The following is an 18,787-nucleotide window of genomic DNA, read 5'->3' as shown; positions in this document are numbered from 1 at the left end:
GCTTGAAAAGTGGAGGTGGACAACATAGAAGGTTTATTAAACCGTTCCTTGAATCAAAGATATGTCAACAAATAATGATAAAAGATTATTTTAACAAAATTATTACCATCTCCAACACAAACTGCACACATTACTAGGGTATATATAAGGTACTCATAACTTCTATAAGCATAAGCTTGTTTTAGATAGTTAATTCACATAGTTAAATTTCATAAGCAAATAATTATCCTTTAGTTTCAGCTTCATAATATATCGCAAGCACATAACCTCATATTAAACATACAAAATTATATACCACTCCCTCATAAACTACACACTACATTAGTATCAATGGTTTACAGTATTCACCAATAACATATACAAAAAATATTATAGCGATATTAACCGAAAAATTCAAACTAAAAACACATCGATTATTTGAAGTTAGCAAAAGGATTATGAATTATAATAGATCAACCAAAATACGAAGCAAGCATAGTGAAACATTAGTAGCTAACCGTACATATCGATTATTCGGAAAAGATCATCATCGTCATCATCATTATCATAGTCAGAGGCACAAAACCTAAAATCCTCATCCAACTAACACAAAAACAAAATTTACAAAATCATAAAACTCAAACAGCTCAGTTCGACTAGAAGCAACTCGATTATCGAAATACGAGTAAATTAAGCACCAGCGCCAGATCGGTAGCGATAAAGCTTACCGAAGACGTGAAGAGCAGTGACGAAGCCAATGAAACAAACACTCATCACCAGAACGACAGTCGGAGTGATTTTCAGGCCAGGAGCGTCGTCGGTGTAGAACCGGAGCATGTTGCTACCGCCGCCGGAAGCGGAGACGGAGGAGGAGTTGGAGGATCCGCCGACTCGACGGCGGCGCATGCCGGCAGTAGCGGCGGCGGATCCACGAGGAGCGATGCCGACCGGGCCGGGTCTAGTGTTGGAGTTAGCTGAGGTGGATTGAGATTGGGAGGAGCCTCGAGCCATTACGGAGATTTCGAGGAGAGAGACCAGCGAGCGAGCGAGAGAGAAAGAGAGAGTAAATGATTGTGTTTTGAAGCAGTTTGTTTGTTTTTAATGAGGTGCAGTGAGCTGTGCGAGGGAGCAACAATATTTACGGGTCTGTCTGTATAATATTCCCTCCTCCCTAAAAACGTTTTCTGTCTGTGTTGGACACGTTTGTCAATACACACTTTTGATCATTAATATCTTTAAATTTGTATTAATATTAAATATAAAAATTTTACTATATTAAAATACTGATAAATACGAATCCAACGAGATCACTCATGACTATGTATGATATTATAGATTAGACGTAAATTAGTAGGCAATCACTTACCGTGAACAATATCGAAAGTCAAAATAGGAAACGTATATTGGGACGGAGGGAGTACAAATTCGAGATTTGGAATTCTGTAGAGCAGATAATTTAATTTAATTTAATTTTATCCGAATTTCAGTTAGATTTGAATTTAATGAACTCAAATTCTTGGATAAAAAATAACGATGAAATAGATAAAAATATTCGGATGCTGCAGTTGAACTACTTTTACCTGCATTAATACAATTTTTTTTGTACCGTAGGATTTAGAAATAAATGAAAGATTGGGAGAGTACTAATTTATCTATTATCTATTATATATAATGCAAAAACAGAGAGTTTGAGGAGCAATTTAATTCATATGATATACATTACTTTTTGGCACACTTTTTAATGTTCATTTAAAGCATAACTCCTTAATATTTTTTTAAAAAAAAATCATGAATAAAAGTTTTATGTTTAAACTTTTATTAAAAAAAAAATTAAAAACATTACGATACTATACTTTATAAAAGTCTCGAAATACGTGCAAATAGTAGACGTATATAATGTAGAGGGACGGAGGGAATTAATATTTGTTACTTCAGTATTAATATTTATATAATACTTATTGCTCACAATTAATATATACTAGTTTTACAACCCGTGCGATGCACGGGTCTTTATTAATGTTTTTATATTATTTAAAATTATAATAAATTTTATTTTAGATTATTACCTTATTAATATATTTATAAATATTTATTATTTACGGGATTCGAACCTGAATTTTTGGGTAGTGTATAAATAATAATATAAATATTTGATGTTGATAAGGTTCGAAACTGAGAGTTTTAGTATTGTATAAATAATAATATAAATATTTGTTGTTGACGGGATTCGAACCCGAGAGCTTGAGTAATGTATACTTTTTTTTTATTTCAATCTAATGGTCCTGATTACTTGATTAAAAAAATCCGATGGTCATAAAAAGGGATAACCAAACCAACGAAATTATACCCATTCCGGTTATTATAGTATAGTATAGTATAGAATAATTGACGCATCATTAATATCTATATAATATTTATTTCATCTCATCATTCATTTATTAAAAATTATTAATTATTGTGTAATACATTGTTAGGTCACACACACTGTAGAGGGGTGAATACAGTGTATAGTACACTCAAATCGAACTTTAAGAACTTAAGTAACAGAAAACAAACTTTATTGAAATAATAAACTCTGTTACAGTATGAAACTGTTACCTCTCAGTGATGAACAAATATCACGAGAGCTGCTAGGGTTACAATGAATAATCTTCTCTAATAATGATAACACTTATAGTGTAAACCCTATGTCTGTGTTTATATACTACACAGTTACAAGATAATCGCTAATTGATATGGAATATAATTCTGCTTCCTAAAATATATCAATCAGATATCTTTTCTTCCAAGTATTCCATTCTTTACAGAATTCCTTCTTCATGCATATCTCTTCTTATGTTTATCTTGATCTTCTTTTCTTTAATCAGCTACTGTCCTTATCTGATCGTCCTTCAGCACTTAAGTTCTGATATCTATCTTCTGATGATTATCTCCTGATAACATAAGTACTGATATCCTTAAGTCCTGACTTCCAGTATAAGTACTGATCAACAGTTAAGTACTGATTTATCCTGTTCAAGTAAGATCTGAAAGCTAAACATAAAACATATTAGCCATGACATTATCAAATATATCTAACAATCTTCCCCAACTTGTAAATTAACATAATATACAAGTTTAACAGATATTTGATGATGTCAAAAACATTAAGTACAAATGCATGAGAATTAGACTAGATAACTACAACTTATAGTCCATAAAGCTTTTACCAATTTCAACTTCTGATAACAACTTCAGTCTGTATAAATATCAGAATTTAAGCAGTTGTAGATCTTCGACTTGGCTTCATCATTCTCTGATCTCTCTGATGTCAGGAGTTGTTTTGAGATAGTTCTTCAACAAACATTTCTCAGCATATCTGAGTTCATCAATCATTCTCCTTTTGACATCTTTAAGCTCTGCAGTATCTTCACCAGTTTGAAAGATTGCAGCTCTGAGATCATTGATCTTTGCTTTTCTCAACTCCTGATCTAGTCTTATGACATAAGCTTTGTCAGACTCTAGATTGAATTCAAGTCCCTTAATACCAAGATATGTTCTGATCTGTGCAGTATTAGGCTTCATATCAACAATATCACCATTGTGATCTCTGTACTTTGGAACATATATGCTGTCAGACTTAACAGAATAAAGGCTTTTCTGTCTCTGAATCTGTTCTTTTAAGTAGTTTGCAGCAGTCCCTGTTATTCTGTCATCCACTTGAAGTAAGAAAAGTACATAATCCAATTCTTCAAAATACTTCAATGGAATGGCATTTTGTCTTATATGATAAACCCTACCATCTGTCATGAAATACAACATGATGTATTCTTTCAAGTAGGTATGGTAAACCATCTGTACAGATTCCAGTTGATTCAATCTCTTAGGAGTTGCTCCAATACCTGGTTCACTCAAGGAAGTTGGATCATTGGTAGTGTTGTGTACTCTTCTTTCATCAGCACTTCCCAATCCAGTTTTATCTCTAGCTTCCTTTCCAGTAACTACTCTTGCTTCAAAACCACTTGTAGTAGTCTTCAAAGATTGAGTCTGTTTTGCTTTAGTAAATCCTGGTAGGAGTGTCTTTGATCTATTTTCTGATATCAAGTTAACTTGAGCTATGTCAGAGGTTACTTGCTTCTTCTGAATATCAGAACTTACAATTTCTTGACTCTGAACAACTTGAGCCATGTCAGAGGTTGTTTTAAGAACTTTTCTTGAAGTCAGAGCAAGATCATCCTTTTCATCAGTAATTTCTTCTTCCTCAGGAGGTACATAAACCTTGATAGGTTCACCAACCTTTTCTTTACCCTTGGATCTTGGATCTATCTGTGGTTGTGATCTAGCCAATGTTGCTTCAGTATGTGTCCTTTCTTTGATGACAATGCCTTTGAGTTTTGGAAGTGATTTTTTACCAGAAGCTTCAGATTTAGATGTGACTTTCTCTGATTTAAGTCTGGCTTCTTCTTCCTTTAAACTTTCCAAGTCCATTCCTAGATTTTCTTGAAGAAATAACTGTCTTGACATTTCCTCATCAAGATCTAGAAGTTCATCAGAACTTATCCTTTTACCAGCAGCAGAACTTATTCTTTTCCCAGTATCAGAACTTGTCCTGTGACTAGCTTGTCTTGATGTAAACCTTCTACCTTGACTATGACCGCTACCCATTCCAGAGTATCCTTGATCATCATTTCCATCATCCTTAGTGTCTTGTTAGTTTTGCATTTGGACTTAATTACCTTCTCCCCCTTTTTGGCATCAGCAGGTAGTAAAAGAGAGATAAGTAATTCCACTGAGGATTGGATTTCAGTAAGTTGCGATTGCTGAGAAGCTTGATTTGTCAGAATTTCATCAATTTGAGCTTGTTGTTTCTCTTGAGTTTTCTCAATATAAGCAATCCTGTCAATGGTAGGTTGAAAGAACTTTTTCTTATCAATTTTCCAAACTTGTTCCTGTTTGATAAAGTTCTCCTGAATCTTGTGTAGCTCTGCATGAGTAGTTGAATGAAGACCTTGTAGATGTTTAGTACTCAATGCAGTGACTCTAAGCTGGGTTTTAAAATCATCAGAATTTAACATTTCATCAGCTTTAGTCAAGTGCTCAGCAAGATATTTTTCAGTTGGAACACATGAAACTGAGTTCCATTCCTTAGTCCACTCCTGACCTGCAGGAGTTTCACTCCAAGGTACTGGTGCTTCCCCGGTAGCAAACTTCTTTACCAGTTCAGACTTAGGAAGAGTCTGTTGAGGTGTATGTCCTGAAGGACCTGCTTCATCAGCATCTACAGTTGGAGCAGCATCACCAGTATCTCCAGCATTTACAGCATCAGAACTTAAAGAATCAGTATCTTCTGATAAGACAACAGTGTGAGTAGCAATGGAGGCTTCAGCATCCTCTAATTGCTGATCTGATACTAAGGTCTGATCAACAGCCATATCCTGATGCTCACCTAAAGTCTGATCATCAGTATCTAGATGCAGAGAAGGTGTCTTAGATAATTCTGGAGTTTGAACAGCATCAGTAACAGTTGTTGGTGAAGGATTTGGTGCTGTTGGAGCTTCTAAGAGAAGTACTGCAGGCACAACCAAGTTTTGAACATCAATATCAGCACTTGTGCCTGGATCAACAGAAGACACAGAAGGTGTGTTAGCCTTTTCTGAAACAGCTTCCTGAGATGGAGTTGATGGAGAAGAAGTGACTGGAGCAAATTCCTTGTCTTGTGAGATCAGAGATTCCTGATCCCCTTAGCTGCTTCCTCTTTATCATCTGAAACTGGCCTTTGTGCCCTCTGTTTCTTGTACTTCCTTGTTGATTTGGATTCCTTGGGAGTTTCAGGAACTGTCATTCGTCTAAGCCTTTTGAGAAGCCTAGATCCCCCAATTTTAGAATCCTTCTGAGAACAGATGGCGATGGTAGTCCATATAGAAGCCTAGATCCTCCTCCAATCACTCCAGATGGCGATGGTAGTCCATATAGAAGAACAGGAGGTGTGTCAGTACCTCCTGTGGGACAGAGTCCCATATCTCCTCAGGAATGGCTGTGACATGCCATTCCTGCTGCCAATCGGCACAGCTTAGCTCCATATTGAAGTTTTGGTAGTTCAAAAACATGTTGTATCTGACCATTGTGTTTTTGAAAGAAGAAGTATGAAGATAAGTGTGTGAGAAGAATTTGATGGAAAGACTTATGTGAAGTGGCTGCTTATATAGGCAAGAGAATGCCAGGAGACGCAAAGAAATTGAATGCTGACAGGTAGAATTAATTCTACCTCATCTCCCTAGACTTTGAAGAAGAATAACATTCATTGGAAAGAGGAAACATGGTTTAAAGCGCACAAGAAACAAGTAACATTGGACTGTTCAGGTACAAATACCATTAACCCTAACCATAGTGACTATTAATCTTCCACTTCAACATATTCAATTATTAACTGAGACTGTTATCAAATTTTATTCACAGATAAGTCAAGTAAAACATTAGACTGTAATATCAGAACTTAGACTTATATCAGAACTTAACAGTCATCAGAACATAATTTCTTAACTCGAAAAAGGAATGCCCATCTTAGTAAATCCTCATATAAGTTCTGAGTTATAGACTTCAGAACTGAATCATTAGAACGTGTAACTAGAACTTGTCCTCAGAATTTGTGCAAAGTGACACAGTGACTGTTTATCTAAAATAACATAGACCACCACAGTAATTTTCATCATTCATATGGAGTGATTAGTGTGTGCATTAAGCTAAATAACAGACAAAGAGTAAAGTCTGAGTCACTTTAGTACATCTTAGAAATAAGGCATAACTAAAATTTTGCTAAAGAGCTGTCATTGTCCTGAAACCTACTGATGAATGAGTTCATGCATGAGTCCACCTCAACTGTTTTGTGCTAATTTTATGCATCTTTTGAAATTCTATTTTACAGTGGCTTCTCAGTGTAAGTGAGTCACGACTGTTTATCAGAATTTATGCTATTATCAGAGTATTTCTCCAGTAATCATAGAGTGTGAAAAGTCACCAAGAAAATATTTTGCTTTTCTAATGCATATTTACTTAATACCAGAAATACACTTGGGTCGTCCCTTCCACATTTTTACTCTAGATCTCAAAGGAGTACCTGATTTTATTCTTTGATCTTTTTGCTTTTCCTTTTGATAAGTGAGGTTTATCAGCACTTAGTACATTCAGCAGTTTTACTAGTATCAGAACTTAACAGATGAGTAGCATTATTCTAATTTGTGACTTAGTAATAAGATATACAAAGTAAACTTAACTAAGCTCAATTATCAGAATTTGCTAGTGTCATAATATTTCCACTGAAATAATTACTTCTTACATGGAATCATTTGTTTATTGAAGACTACTAGGTCAGTATCTAGCACAGTTATCCTCATAGGATTGAATAGGTACTTGAACAGACATATCACTTATTAGAGTTTAGAAACATATATCAGATAACAGTCAGTACTTAAAGACATTTATCAATTAAGCACAGAATACACAATGAGATTAATTCTGTAAATACTGAGCATAAAGTCTGATAACTCAGAACAAGACTAAGCAGATTTAGAGAAAGAACCTGAAACCATTCCAAGTTCATTTACCAATCTTGTAAAAGTAGCTTCACACAGTGGTTTTGTGAAGATATCTGCTAGTTGTTGATCTGTGGGAACAAAATGCAATTCCACTGTACATTCATCCACATGTTCCCTGATGAAGTGGTACCTGATGCTGATGTGCTTTGTCATAGAGTGTTGAACTGGATTACCTGTCATAGCAATAGCACTTTGATTATCACAGTAAATAGGGATTTTGAAATATGTTAACCCATAATCCAGTAACTGATTCTTCATCCAAAGAATCTGTGCACAACAGCTTCCTGCAACAATATACTCTGCTTCTGCAGTTGATGTGGAAATTGACTTTTGTTTCTTGCTGTACCAAGAAACCAATCTGCCTCCAAGAAATTGACAGCTTCCACTTGTGCTTTTCCTGTCAATTTTGCAACCTGCAAAATCTGCATCTGAGTAACCTATTAGTTTAAAATCTGATTCTCTAGGATACCATAATCCCAGAGCAGCTGTTCCTTTAAGATACTTAAAGATTCTTTTTACAGCTGTTAAGTGAGGTTCTCTTGGATCTGCTTGAAATCTTGCACAAAGACAGGTAGCATACATGATATCAGGTCTACTAGCAGTTAGATAGAGTAGAGAGCCAATCATACCTCTGTAGTCAGTAATATCTACTGATTTACCGGTATCCTTATCCAGTTTTGTTGCAGTGGCCATTGGAGTGGATGCACTTGAACAATCTTGCATTCCAAATTTCTTCAGCAAGTTTCTGGTGTACTTGGTTTGACAAATAAAAGTGCCTTCCTCATTCTGCTTGACTTGAAGGCCCAGAAAATAGCTAAGTGCCCCCATCATACTCATCTGATATCTTGACTGCATTAGTTTGGCAAACTTTTTGCAAAGTTTGTCATTTGTAGATCCAAAAATGATATCATCAACATAAATCTGGACTTGAAGTAAGTCCTTTCCATGGTTGAGGTAGAACAGTGTTTTGTCTATTGTCCCTCTGTTGAATCCACTTTCCAGAAGAAACTGAGCTAAAGTCTCATACCATGCTCTAGGAGCTTGCTTAAGTCCATAAAGTGCTTTATCAAGCCTGTAGACATAATCTGGATGTTTGGTATCTACAAAACCTGGAGGTTGTTCAACATATACCTCCTCCTCCAATTCTCCATTGAGAAAAGCACTTTTCACATCCATTTGAAAGACAGTAAACTTTTTGTGAGCAACATAAGCCAAGAATATCCTTATGGCTTCTAACCTAGCAACTGGTGCAAATGTTTCATCATAATCAATTCCCTCCTGTTGAGAATATCATTTTGCAACCAGCCTTGCCTTATTCCTTGTAATTATGCCATCACTGTCAGTTTTGTTTCTGAATACCCACTTTGTACCAACAACAGATCTATTCTTTGGTCTTGGCACTAGGGTCCAGACTTTGTTTCTTTCAAATTCATTCAACTCTTCCTGCATTGCTTGCACCCAATCAGCATCTTGAAGAGCTTCTTCCACTTTCTTTGGCTCGGTCTGAGAGAGAAAAGAATTGTAAAGACATTCATTTGAAGTACCTGTTCTAGTTCTGACACCTGCATCAGGATTTCCAATTATCAAATCAGGTGTATGTGATTTTGTTCACTTCCTGGCAGATGGAAGGTTTTCTCTAGAACTGGATGCTCCCCCATGATCCATGCTATCTTCATTTTCATTTTCTGATGCTCCCCCTGAAACTATGCTCTCTGAGTTGGAGTCTTCAGTATTTAAATTTTCAGCACTATCAGAACTTGGCTTATCAGAACTTGATGAATCAGAATTTGAAGAGCCAGATGTATGTTCTGATATTTCTTGAGCTGTGGTAGGATCTTGAGTATGCCCCCTGCATCGGTGCATCTTCCCTTGGCGTAGCCACCACAGTTTCAATAACATCAGAGTTATTCCATCAGAGTTTATAGTATCAGGACTTAGACTTTCAGGATTTTCAGTATCAGAATTTGAGTCTTCATTTTCAAATCTCAGCTGATCATGGTCAATGAACTCTTCAAGACCAGTAATCTTCTTGTCATCAAAAGAGACATTGATATATTCCATGACTACTTTTGTTCTCAAATTATAGACTCTGAAGGCTTTTGTGGAAAGTGGATATCCAACAAAGATTCCTTCATCAGCTTTTAGATCAAACTTTGATAGCTGTTCAGTATGAGTTTTGAGAACAAAACACTTACATCCAAATACATGAAAGTATTTCAGATTTGGCTTCTTTTTCTTCACCATCTCATATGGTGTTTTTCCATGCTTGTTAATGAGTGTTGCATTTTGAGTAAAACAAGCAGTCTGCACAGCTTCAGCCCATAAATAGGTTGGAAGCTTTGCTTCTTCAAGCATTGTACGTGCAGCTTCAATGAGAGTTCTATTCTTCCTTTCAACAACTCCATTTTGCTGTGGAGTTCCAGGAGCAGAAAATTCCTGCTTTATTCCATGGCTTTTGCAGAACTCTTCCATTATTAAATTCTTGAACTCAGTGCCATTATCACTCCTTAAAACTTTCACAGAATCTTTGACCATTTTATCCAGATGTTTGACATGATCAATCAAGATTGATGCAGTTTCACTTTTTGTATGCAAGAAATACACCTATGTGTATCTGGTGAACTCATCCACTATGACCAACGCATACTTCTTTGCAATAGACATGACATTTACTAGACCAAATAGATCAACATGTAGTAGATGATAAGGCTCAAGAATTGATGATTCAGTCTTGCTCTTGAATGAAGATTTTCTTTGTTTGGCTTTCTGACATGAATCACAAAGACCATCAGGAGCAAATACTGTGTTTGGCAATCCTCTCACAAGATCTTTCTTGACCAGTTCATTTATATTGTTGAAATTTAAATGAGAGAGTTTCTTATGCCAATTCCAGCTTTCTTCGATTGATGCTCTACTCATCAGACAGATTGCAGAACCATCAGTACTTGTTGAAAGCTTAGCTTCATAAATGTTACCACGCCTGTATCCTTTCAGAACAACTTTGCCTTTAGATTTACTCACAATTTCATAGTGTTCTTCAAAGAAATCAACATGATAACCTCTGTCACAGATTTGACTTATACTCAGTAGGTTGTGTTTAAGTCCTGAGACCAGAGCTACTTGTTTAATTATGACATTTCCAAGATTGATATTGCCATATCCCAATGTTTTTCCAATGTTGCCATCTCCATAAGAAACACTTGGGCCAGCTTTCTCCACAAAGTCTGATAGCAGGGCCTTATTTCCAGTCATAGGTCCTGAACATCCACTGTCCAGAACTAGAATATTTTTCATGTTGCCCTGCAATCACAAAGACCACTAATTATTAGTTTTAAGGACCCAGACTTGCTTGGATCCTTTGGCCTTATTAAGTTTGTTAACATTTGCAGCGGATTTAGCATCAGAGTTTATGTTAACATTTTTCTTATCAGAACTTACACTATCAGACTTTGAATCAGAATTTACACTAGAAGGAACAATGGAAACTTTCTTCAAAGAAGGTTTTATTTGATAATAATCATAGTACAAGCTATGATATTCCTTACAAGTATAAATGGAATGCCATAAACTACCACAATGAAAACAAGGATTTTGTGGTTTGTATCTAACAGACTGACTCTTAACTCCTGACTTTGAAGGTAAGGAGTTAATATTCTTATTCTTCCTGCAAAAAGAAGCCAGATGGTTAGAACTTCCACAGTTATGATATGTTTTCCTAGAAGCATCAGGAACAGGTTTATAATTATTGCTTTTATTCACACCTTCCTTTCCATTCCTATTTTTCCTAGGTGATTTTACCTTGTTTGCATTCTTAACATCTTTCAGCTTATGCTTAAGCTGCTTCTTTGTCATTAAGCCTATGTTCACTTCAGCTGTCTTTTCCTGTTTTAGTTTGTCAGAAGTTAATTTCTTTGTAACTTCTGATTTTTCATTTTCAGACTTTACAGTTACAAACTTAACAGGTTTTAACTTTGGCTTTTGCTTATCAACAGACTTAATTTCTTCAGTTCCTTTATCATTCTTATCTTCTCCATAACCTAAGCCCTCTTTCCAGTTTCCACTACTTAGCAAATTTTGAGTTGTTTTTCCAGAGTTAGTCCAAGTCCTGATAATCTCTCTTTCCTTTTCTAACTCAGTTTTTAGAGATTCATTTATTTTTAGCACTTCATTCCTAACATAAAAAGCATCATCTCTATCCTTCTGAGTTTGATGGAACATGACTAACTCTTTTTCTAAGAAATCATTTCTTTTCTTAAATGCAAGATTTTCAGAAGTTAATCTTTCACATGTTAAAGTTTGATCTCTATAACTAACAAACATGGTTTTAAGATATCTTCTCAACTCATTAATATCATCAGTATGAAAAGCATAAGTAGTCTGAGGTACCTTTGTTTCAGCAGCTTCAGAACTGCTCTTAGCACTTTCTTTATCAGCATTTGCCATCAATGCATAGTTTTCCTCACTTTCAGAGTCTGAGGTGTCTGTCTAGCTTTTCTGCTTTGTGACAAGAGCCTTGCCTTTGTCACCCTTTACCTTCTTGCAATCAGGAGATATGTGGCCTTTCTCACCACAGTTATAGCATTTAACATTGGTGTAATCTCCTCTGTCAGACTTTCCTCCTCTGCCTTCAGATCTTCTGAAATTCTTCTTATCAGAACTTATGCCTTTCCTGGAAAACTTCTTTCCCTTCCTGAACTTCCTGTATGCAATCTTTGTGATTCCTTTCACCATAAGAGCACACAGCTTCATCATCTCCTCATCAGCATCAGTCTCAGGCAAGCTTTCAGAATCTGAGTCATCATCACTCTCAGAGCTTGATGACTCAGTATCAGACTTTATGAAAAGAGCTTTACCCTTGTCTTTCTTTGAGGAAGCTGCTTTGGGGAATTCTTCTTCAGCCTTAGGAGCAACTGTCCTTGACTTTCCTCCTTTCCTCTTGCTTCTTTGTTCCATCTCCAGCTCATGAGTCTTGAGCATTCCATAGATTTCGTCAAGAGTTGTTTCATCAAGATTGTAGTTGTCTCTTATTGTCGTTGCCTTCAAATCCCAGCATTCAGGAAGAGCTAACAGGAACTTAAGGTTTGAATCTTCAAGATAATACTCTTTATCAACCAATGACAAATCATTCAAAAGTTTGACAAATCTATCATATAAATCATTCAATGATTCATTAGTCTTTGAGTCAAAGTGTTCATACTCTTGAGTGAGTATTGTCTTCCTGTTCTTCTTAATTGTGTCAGTTCCCTGACACCTTGTTTCCAGAGCATCCCATATCTCCTTAGCAGTCTTGCAGTTGATTACCCTATTTGACATTACATTATCAATGGCACTATGCAGTAAGTGTCGTACCTTAGCATCCTTAGCAATTGATGCTATGTCTTCAGTAGTATAATCACTCTTCTCCTTTAGTACGGTCTTTGCTGCTTCACCTGCAACTGCAACAGCGAGCTTGGTTGGTTTGTGAGGGCCTTCCTTGATTCTATCAAGGTATTCTGGATCTGTTGCTTCCAGGAACATGGTCATCCTTACCTTCCATATGGGATATTCAGATGGTCTCGGTATGGGAACTCTGATGGTCTCATACCGACTCTGAATTTGTGACTTTGGTGGTTCCTCAGTTTTGGTAGGCTTAGTTGGAGTTTCTGTGTCCGACATGATTGTGTTTGGATCTTTAACTGTATGTATGTTAATAGATAGGCTCTAATACCAATTGTTAGGTCACACTCACACTGTAGAGGGGGTGAATATAGTGTATAGTACACTCAAATCGAACTTTAAGAACTTAAGTAACAGAAAACAAACTTTATTGAAACAATAAACTCTGTTACAGTATGAAACTGTTACCTCTCAGTGATGAACAAATATCACGAGAGCTGCTAGGGTTACAATGAATAATCTTCTCTAATAATGATAACACTTATAGTGTAAACCCTATGTCTGTGTTTATATACTACACAGTTACAAGATAATCGCTAATTGATATGGAATATAATTCTGCTTCCTAAAATATATCAATCAGATATCTTTTCTTCCAAGTATTCCATTCTTTACAGAATTCCTTCTTCATGCATATCTCTTCTTATGTTTATCTTGATCTTCTTTCCTTTAATCAGCTACTGTCCTTATCTGATCGTCCTTCAGCACTTAAGTTCTGATATCTATCTTCTGATGATTATCTCCTGATAACATAAGTATTGATATCCTTAAGTCCTGACTTCCAGTATAAGTACGGATCAACAGTTAAGTACTGATTTATCCTGTTCAAGTAAGATCTGAAAGCTAAACATAAAACATATTAGCCATGACATTATCAAATATATCTAACATACATACATACATATACACACACAAATACACACACATACATACACACACACATACATACGTAGATACATACTCATTTTTTTGACAAATGCAGAAAATTTTCATTAAATTGAATATAATACAGCCGGGACAAACCCCCAACTGTCGATACAACCAGGTGATGAAACAAATAACATACTAAAATCAATTAGATGATTTGTTTCCTGATCGTTTAACACATAGAATTTAAAAATTCTTGAAGCTAAAAACGAAATCAAAAACATCTCAAGCGATCCAAATTGCACCAGCATCTCTGAAGATAGTAACATCGCAATTGCCCATATCACGTAAAAACTATGGTTAGCCCAATGTTCAGAAACATCAATCGCATAAAATGAGATTGGAGAAGCGGCACCCCAGCTATCTACATGCCGGATACCAGCTATAGACATGCCGAAGGCACCCCAGCTATCTACATGCCGGATACCAGCTATAGACATGCCGAAAGTGTAAACCCATAAAACATGAACAATCTTTGGTTGTGAAAGGTGAGCTCTTGCAATAATCATCACCGTCCCAAATTCGATACAGGTTTTGTAGATCACGAAAAATATCAGCAACTTCGTCCTCAACAGATCCAATACCAGATTAACCCAAGCATGACTAAACAAAAACATAACAAACACTCCAAAAGGAGAGACAAGCACACTCCAAGAGGAGAGACACACAAATACCCAAAAGAATTGTGTTTTATTGAAAAGAAATCAACCAGAATAAAAGAAAATGAAGGGATCGGGGCTTTCCACTGGAGAAAACCAGTGGAAGCCCCTCGATTTACTTGAAAATGGACAAAACCTAGGACATGGGAGAGAGGAGGGAGGCGGCGGCTCTATAAGAAGACGACGATTACTACTCCTTAGATAGATACTCCTTAGATACATACTCATAAATTACTATTTATCATCAATTTAATATCGTCCTCAAACATACATACATACATACATGCATGCATGCATGCATATATACATGTATACACACATACATACACACTCATTCACACACATACATACACACACATTCACACACATATATACATAAATACATATAATACATCGTACTCCAACACAATAAAATGGTCAAATATTATATTAAATTTTATGAAATAAAAAATAAAATAAACTATTTATATACATTGTATGATTTATACTTCAATATTAATAATTATGTGATATATGTCATATACTCACATTGTCCCATAGGTTGTTAACATCGTTAGGGGAGTTTGTTGAGCAAATTAATTTATCTGACAATTATACCCCTACATTAATATCTATACAATATCTAATTCACCTCGTCGTTATTCATTTATTAAAAATTTCAATTGTTGTATAATTAATATGTGCATACATATATAATATATATATATATATAATTAATACAGAGACACACACATATACATACGCATATATTCTTATTTTTCATCAATCTAACCTCGTCATAAATTGGAGAAATATTATATTAAATTCATTAAAGTAAAAAATAGAATAAACTATTTATACAAGTATGTACGATTTATACTTCACTATTAATCATTCTATGACATATAACATATACTCCCACCGTCACATAGGTTGTTAACATAGTTCTTAGACACAGAGATTAAAAAAAAGAATTATGTAGAAGAAAAATTAAGAAGGTGGGGGTAAATTTTGGAGTCATTAAAAAAATAATATACTATTTTATAAATTGTTAATAATTCTTTGGAACATCCCAAAATAGAAAGGTATTGGGACGGAGAGTATCATATGTCATTCAGTGAGTAAAATTACAATACTCACATCAATTACCTGTGTAGTATGACTTATCAATCACATTTGTAACAAATAAACACATTAAATAATTATAAAAATTAATAATTATTATATATTTAGAGTGATTGATATACATCACGAACAAATTATCACTTGTAATTATTTTACTTTCTCAACATAACATATTACAAATATCATTTAATTATGAAATGGAAAAAAATGTTTACTAACATAATTTATTACTTCCTGCAAATTTACCATTGCAAACATACCTCAATCACTCGTGCTCATATGCATAAACAAATAAATTATTCATTCATTAGGTAACAACATAAATATATCGTCAACAATTACGGCGAAAACAATTTCAATTAGAACTGAAATATATTCACTATTTGTTAAGAGTTGGAGATAAAATTTCGAGAGAATGGTCAAATATGATTCTTGCCAATATCAGAAAAAGGATACTGGATAATTCGACATTACTTTGGATCTTACATTCCTACATATATAAATTTCACAGGGCAAGAAGTCAACAAGAAGAAATGATGTTGTCCAGTAAAGATACAATTGTTTAAGGGGGGTTGGATACAATTGTATAAATGTTTCGAACAAGTATAGAAATATAACAGTTCTTCATATTTCTGATAAAAACTGTTATAAACTCTCTCAAGAAATACTGATGTTCTTGAGAGCTGCTAGGTCGTACAATGCTCGAGTTAATCACTACGTGATGACCTAAACTGTGTTTATATAATACACAGCTGCTACAAATCAGTCTAGGATATACATTATCAATTACTAATAGAAAATGATACATATCTCTAACCGAATATACAAAGTCCTATCACTCAGAACGAATAGATATCCATCCCTCAAAATAAGGAACAGACTTAATCTTCAAAACAGGTTGTCTTCAAATATTGATGTTTCAGCATATACCGATGAACATCAAATCCTGATGGCACATCAAATCCTGATGACATCCAAGACAACCAGATCCTGAGCTTCTCCTGATCATTGAGAATCAGCACGTAACAATCTCCCCAAATCTATGCTTAATGTAATGAAGCATAAATTCCATTCTCAATTATGCCAAAACTAATTTAAAAAATGTACAAGGAATAAGGTTTACTTCAGTATCCTGAGATAACTGACAGTTGTTTCCATAAATTTATTTAACCTTTCTTCCACCTTGTCCTGAAGGACTTTGACAAGCTTTTTCTTCAACTCTTTCTTCTCTTCAGTATCTTCCCCAAGCTGATAAATGGCTGATCTTAATTTATAAATCAAACTTTTAGTTATTTCAAGATCACCAATTAACATAAAGCTTAAGCTGACATCTTCATGATCAGGACTGAAAGATAACTGAGGATTGTTGAGAAAAACTTTCAGAACCGCAACTCCTTTTTCCATCTTCATTTCTTGATCAGTGTAAGTTCTTTATATAGGAACATAATCACCGTTGTATTTATCTTCTTTGTTCATGACTCTTCTTCTGATAGTCTCAGGTATCATAGAAGACCAGTTTCTGGTGATTTTGTCCTCAACTCTAAGAAGATAGTGAATATATTTAAACTCAATCACAATCTTCATCAAGAGTTATTGTAATGTAAAGCTTTTCACTTTATCATTTCTCAAGAAGTACAGAATCTCTTCTCTGACATCATTATCATTTATCTTTTTATATACAATATTCACAGCTTCAACTTTCTCAAGATGTGAAGGAGTAATTTTCTCACCAAGATTGTCAGGCAGAGTATCTGTGTCAAGTAAATTAGACCTCAGAGTCTCCATTCTAGAATGACCAATACCTCCTCTAGTACGAGTTTTGATAAGCTTTAGCCTTTCATTATGTTCCACCCAAGACGATTTCTTGATGGACTTATCAACATCCTCCTATTCTGAAATAGAATCCCTAAGTCCTGCTGACACAAATTCAATATGCTTGAATCCTCTAGGATTACTGAATGAATCGATATCTTTCCATCTTTTATCCTTCTTGCTGAGAGGAGCATACCCCGTAGATAAATCATGAATCTTCCCTTTTGATTTCTTCCATAGCTCTCTCCTTGAATTTAGAATTCTTTGCAAATAGACATTACATGCTTGATCAACTCTCCTTTTGTCAGTTCTTTCTTGTTCATCAGCCTCTGAATTTTGCGAAACAACTGTTGTATTAAGAACTGATTCATCCACTCTTTGATCTCCTTCTCATCAGTATCAAAGTCAGCTTTCAGATTCACAGCATCAGGATCTGCCTTTTTCTCAGGATTTGTGTCTGCCTCAAGAGACACATTTGCATTAGTTACATCAACTTGAGCAATGTCAGCGGTTGATTTCTTCATTTTAGGGACAATCAATTCTTCAGTATCCTCATCTTCTTCTTTTACATCATTTTCTTGCACAGGAATAAAACCTTCTCTGAATAAAACATTCAGAAATACAGAATCAATTGAAGAACCTCGACTTGAATTAGAAATTCTTCCTCTTCCTCTTCTTCCTATGGCTCTTGTAGTTCTTCCACCTCTTTTTCCTCTTCCTTTAGAGGTGTTTGCTTCAGCTTCAATTTGAGCCAATAACTCCTTCTGTTGCATAACTGCTTCTTTAGTTGTTAGATCAGGAAATTCTTTAGTTATCAACCCAACAGCACTTCTGACATTCTTTTGCTCAAACCTCTTATCCTTGTAGTACAGAATAATCTGTTCACCTGTTTCTTTGTGTCTATAAGGAAAGAATAATCCTTTGACATCTACTATGTTAGAGATTGTAACATCACCAGTTTCAGGAGCATCAGCATTAGTCTTGGGCTTAACTTCATGAGCACCAGCAGACTTTCCTTGTCCTGAACCAGATTTTTTAGAATATTGAGGTTGTTGAGGACCAATTTGAACAGTAGCAACTGGATTCTTATCACCATCATCATCAGTATCTTTATCTTTTAACTGAATAGAGTCAGGTGTACATTTTATGACAACTATCTTCTCCCCCTTTTTGGCATCGGGATTTGAAAGAAGAGAAAACATAGCATCCAGTTTATCAGCCATTGAAGACACGTTATCTTCCAAGGAAGAGAATCGAGTATCCATGCTTTATTGAGATTGAACCATAGCTTTAACAACC

General features: G+C 35.1%; 1 protein-coding gene across 1 annotated transcript; it reads right to left on the bottom strand.

Moving 5' to 3' along the window:
- Positions 1 to 478: 478 nt before the first annotated feature.
- On the bottom strand, positions 479 to 1,110 carry LOC141692387 (uncharacterized). The gene is made up of 2 exons (XM_074497203.1): positions 708 to 1,110; positions 479 to 582 (listed from the first exon to the last, which is right to left on the bottom strand). Exons 1-2 carry the CDS (start codon positions 988 to 990, stop codon positions 575 to 577), a joined length of 291 nt encoding a protein of 96 aa, XP_074353304.1. The 5' UTR covers positions 991 to 1,110; the 3' UTR covers positions 479 to 574.
- Positions 1,111 to 18,787: the final 17,677 nt, after the last annotated feature.

This window comes from Apium graveolens, chromosome 10 (assembly GCF_009905375.1).
Source record: "Apium graveolens cultivar Ventura chromosome 10, ASM990537v1, whole genome shotgun sequence".
NCBI classification, from domain to species: Eukaryota; Viridiplantae; Streptophyta; class Magnoliopsida; order Apiales; family Apiaceae; genus Apium; species Apium graveolens.
Note: the sequence above shows the minus strand (reverse complement) of the source record. Positions and strands in the feature narration are given on the sequence as shown.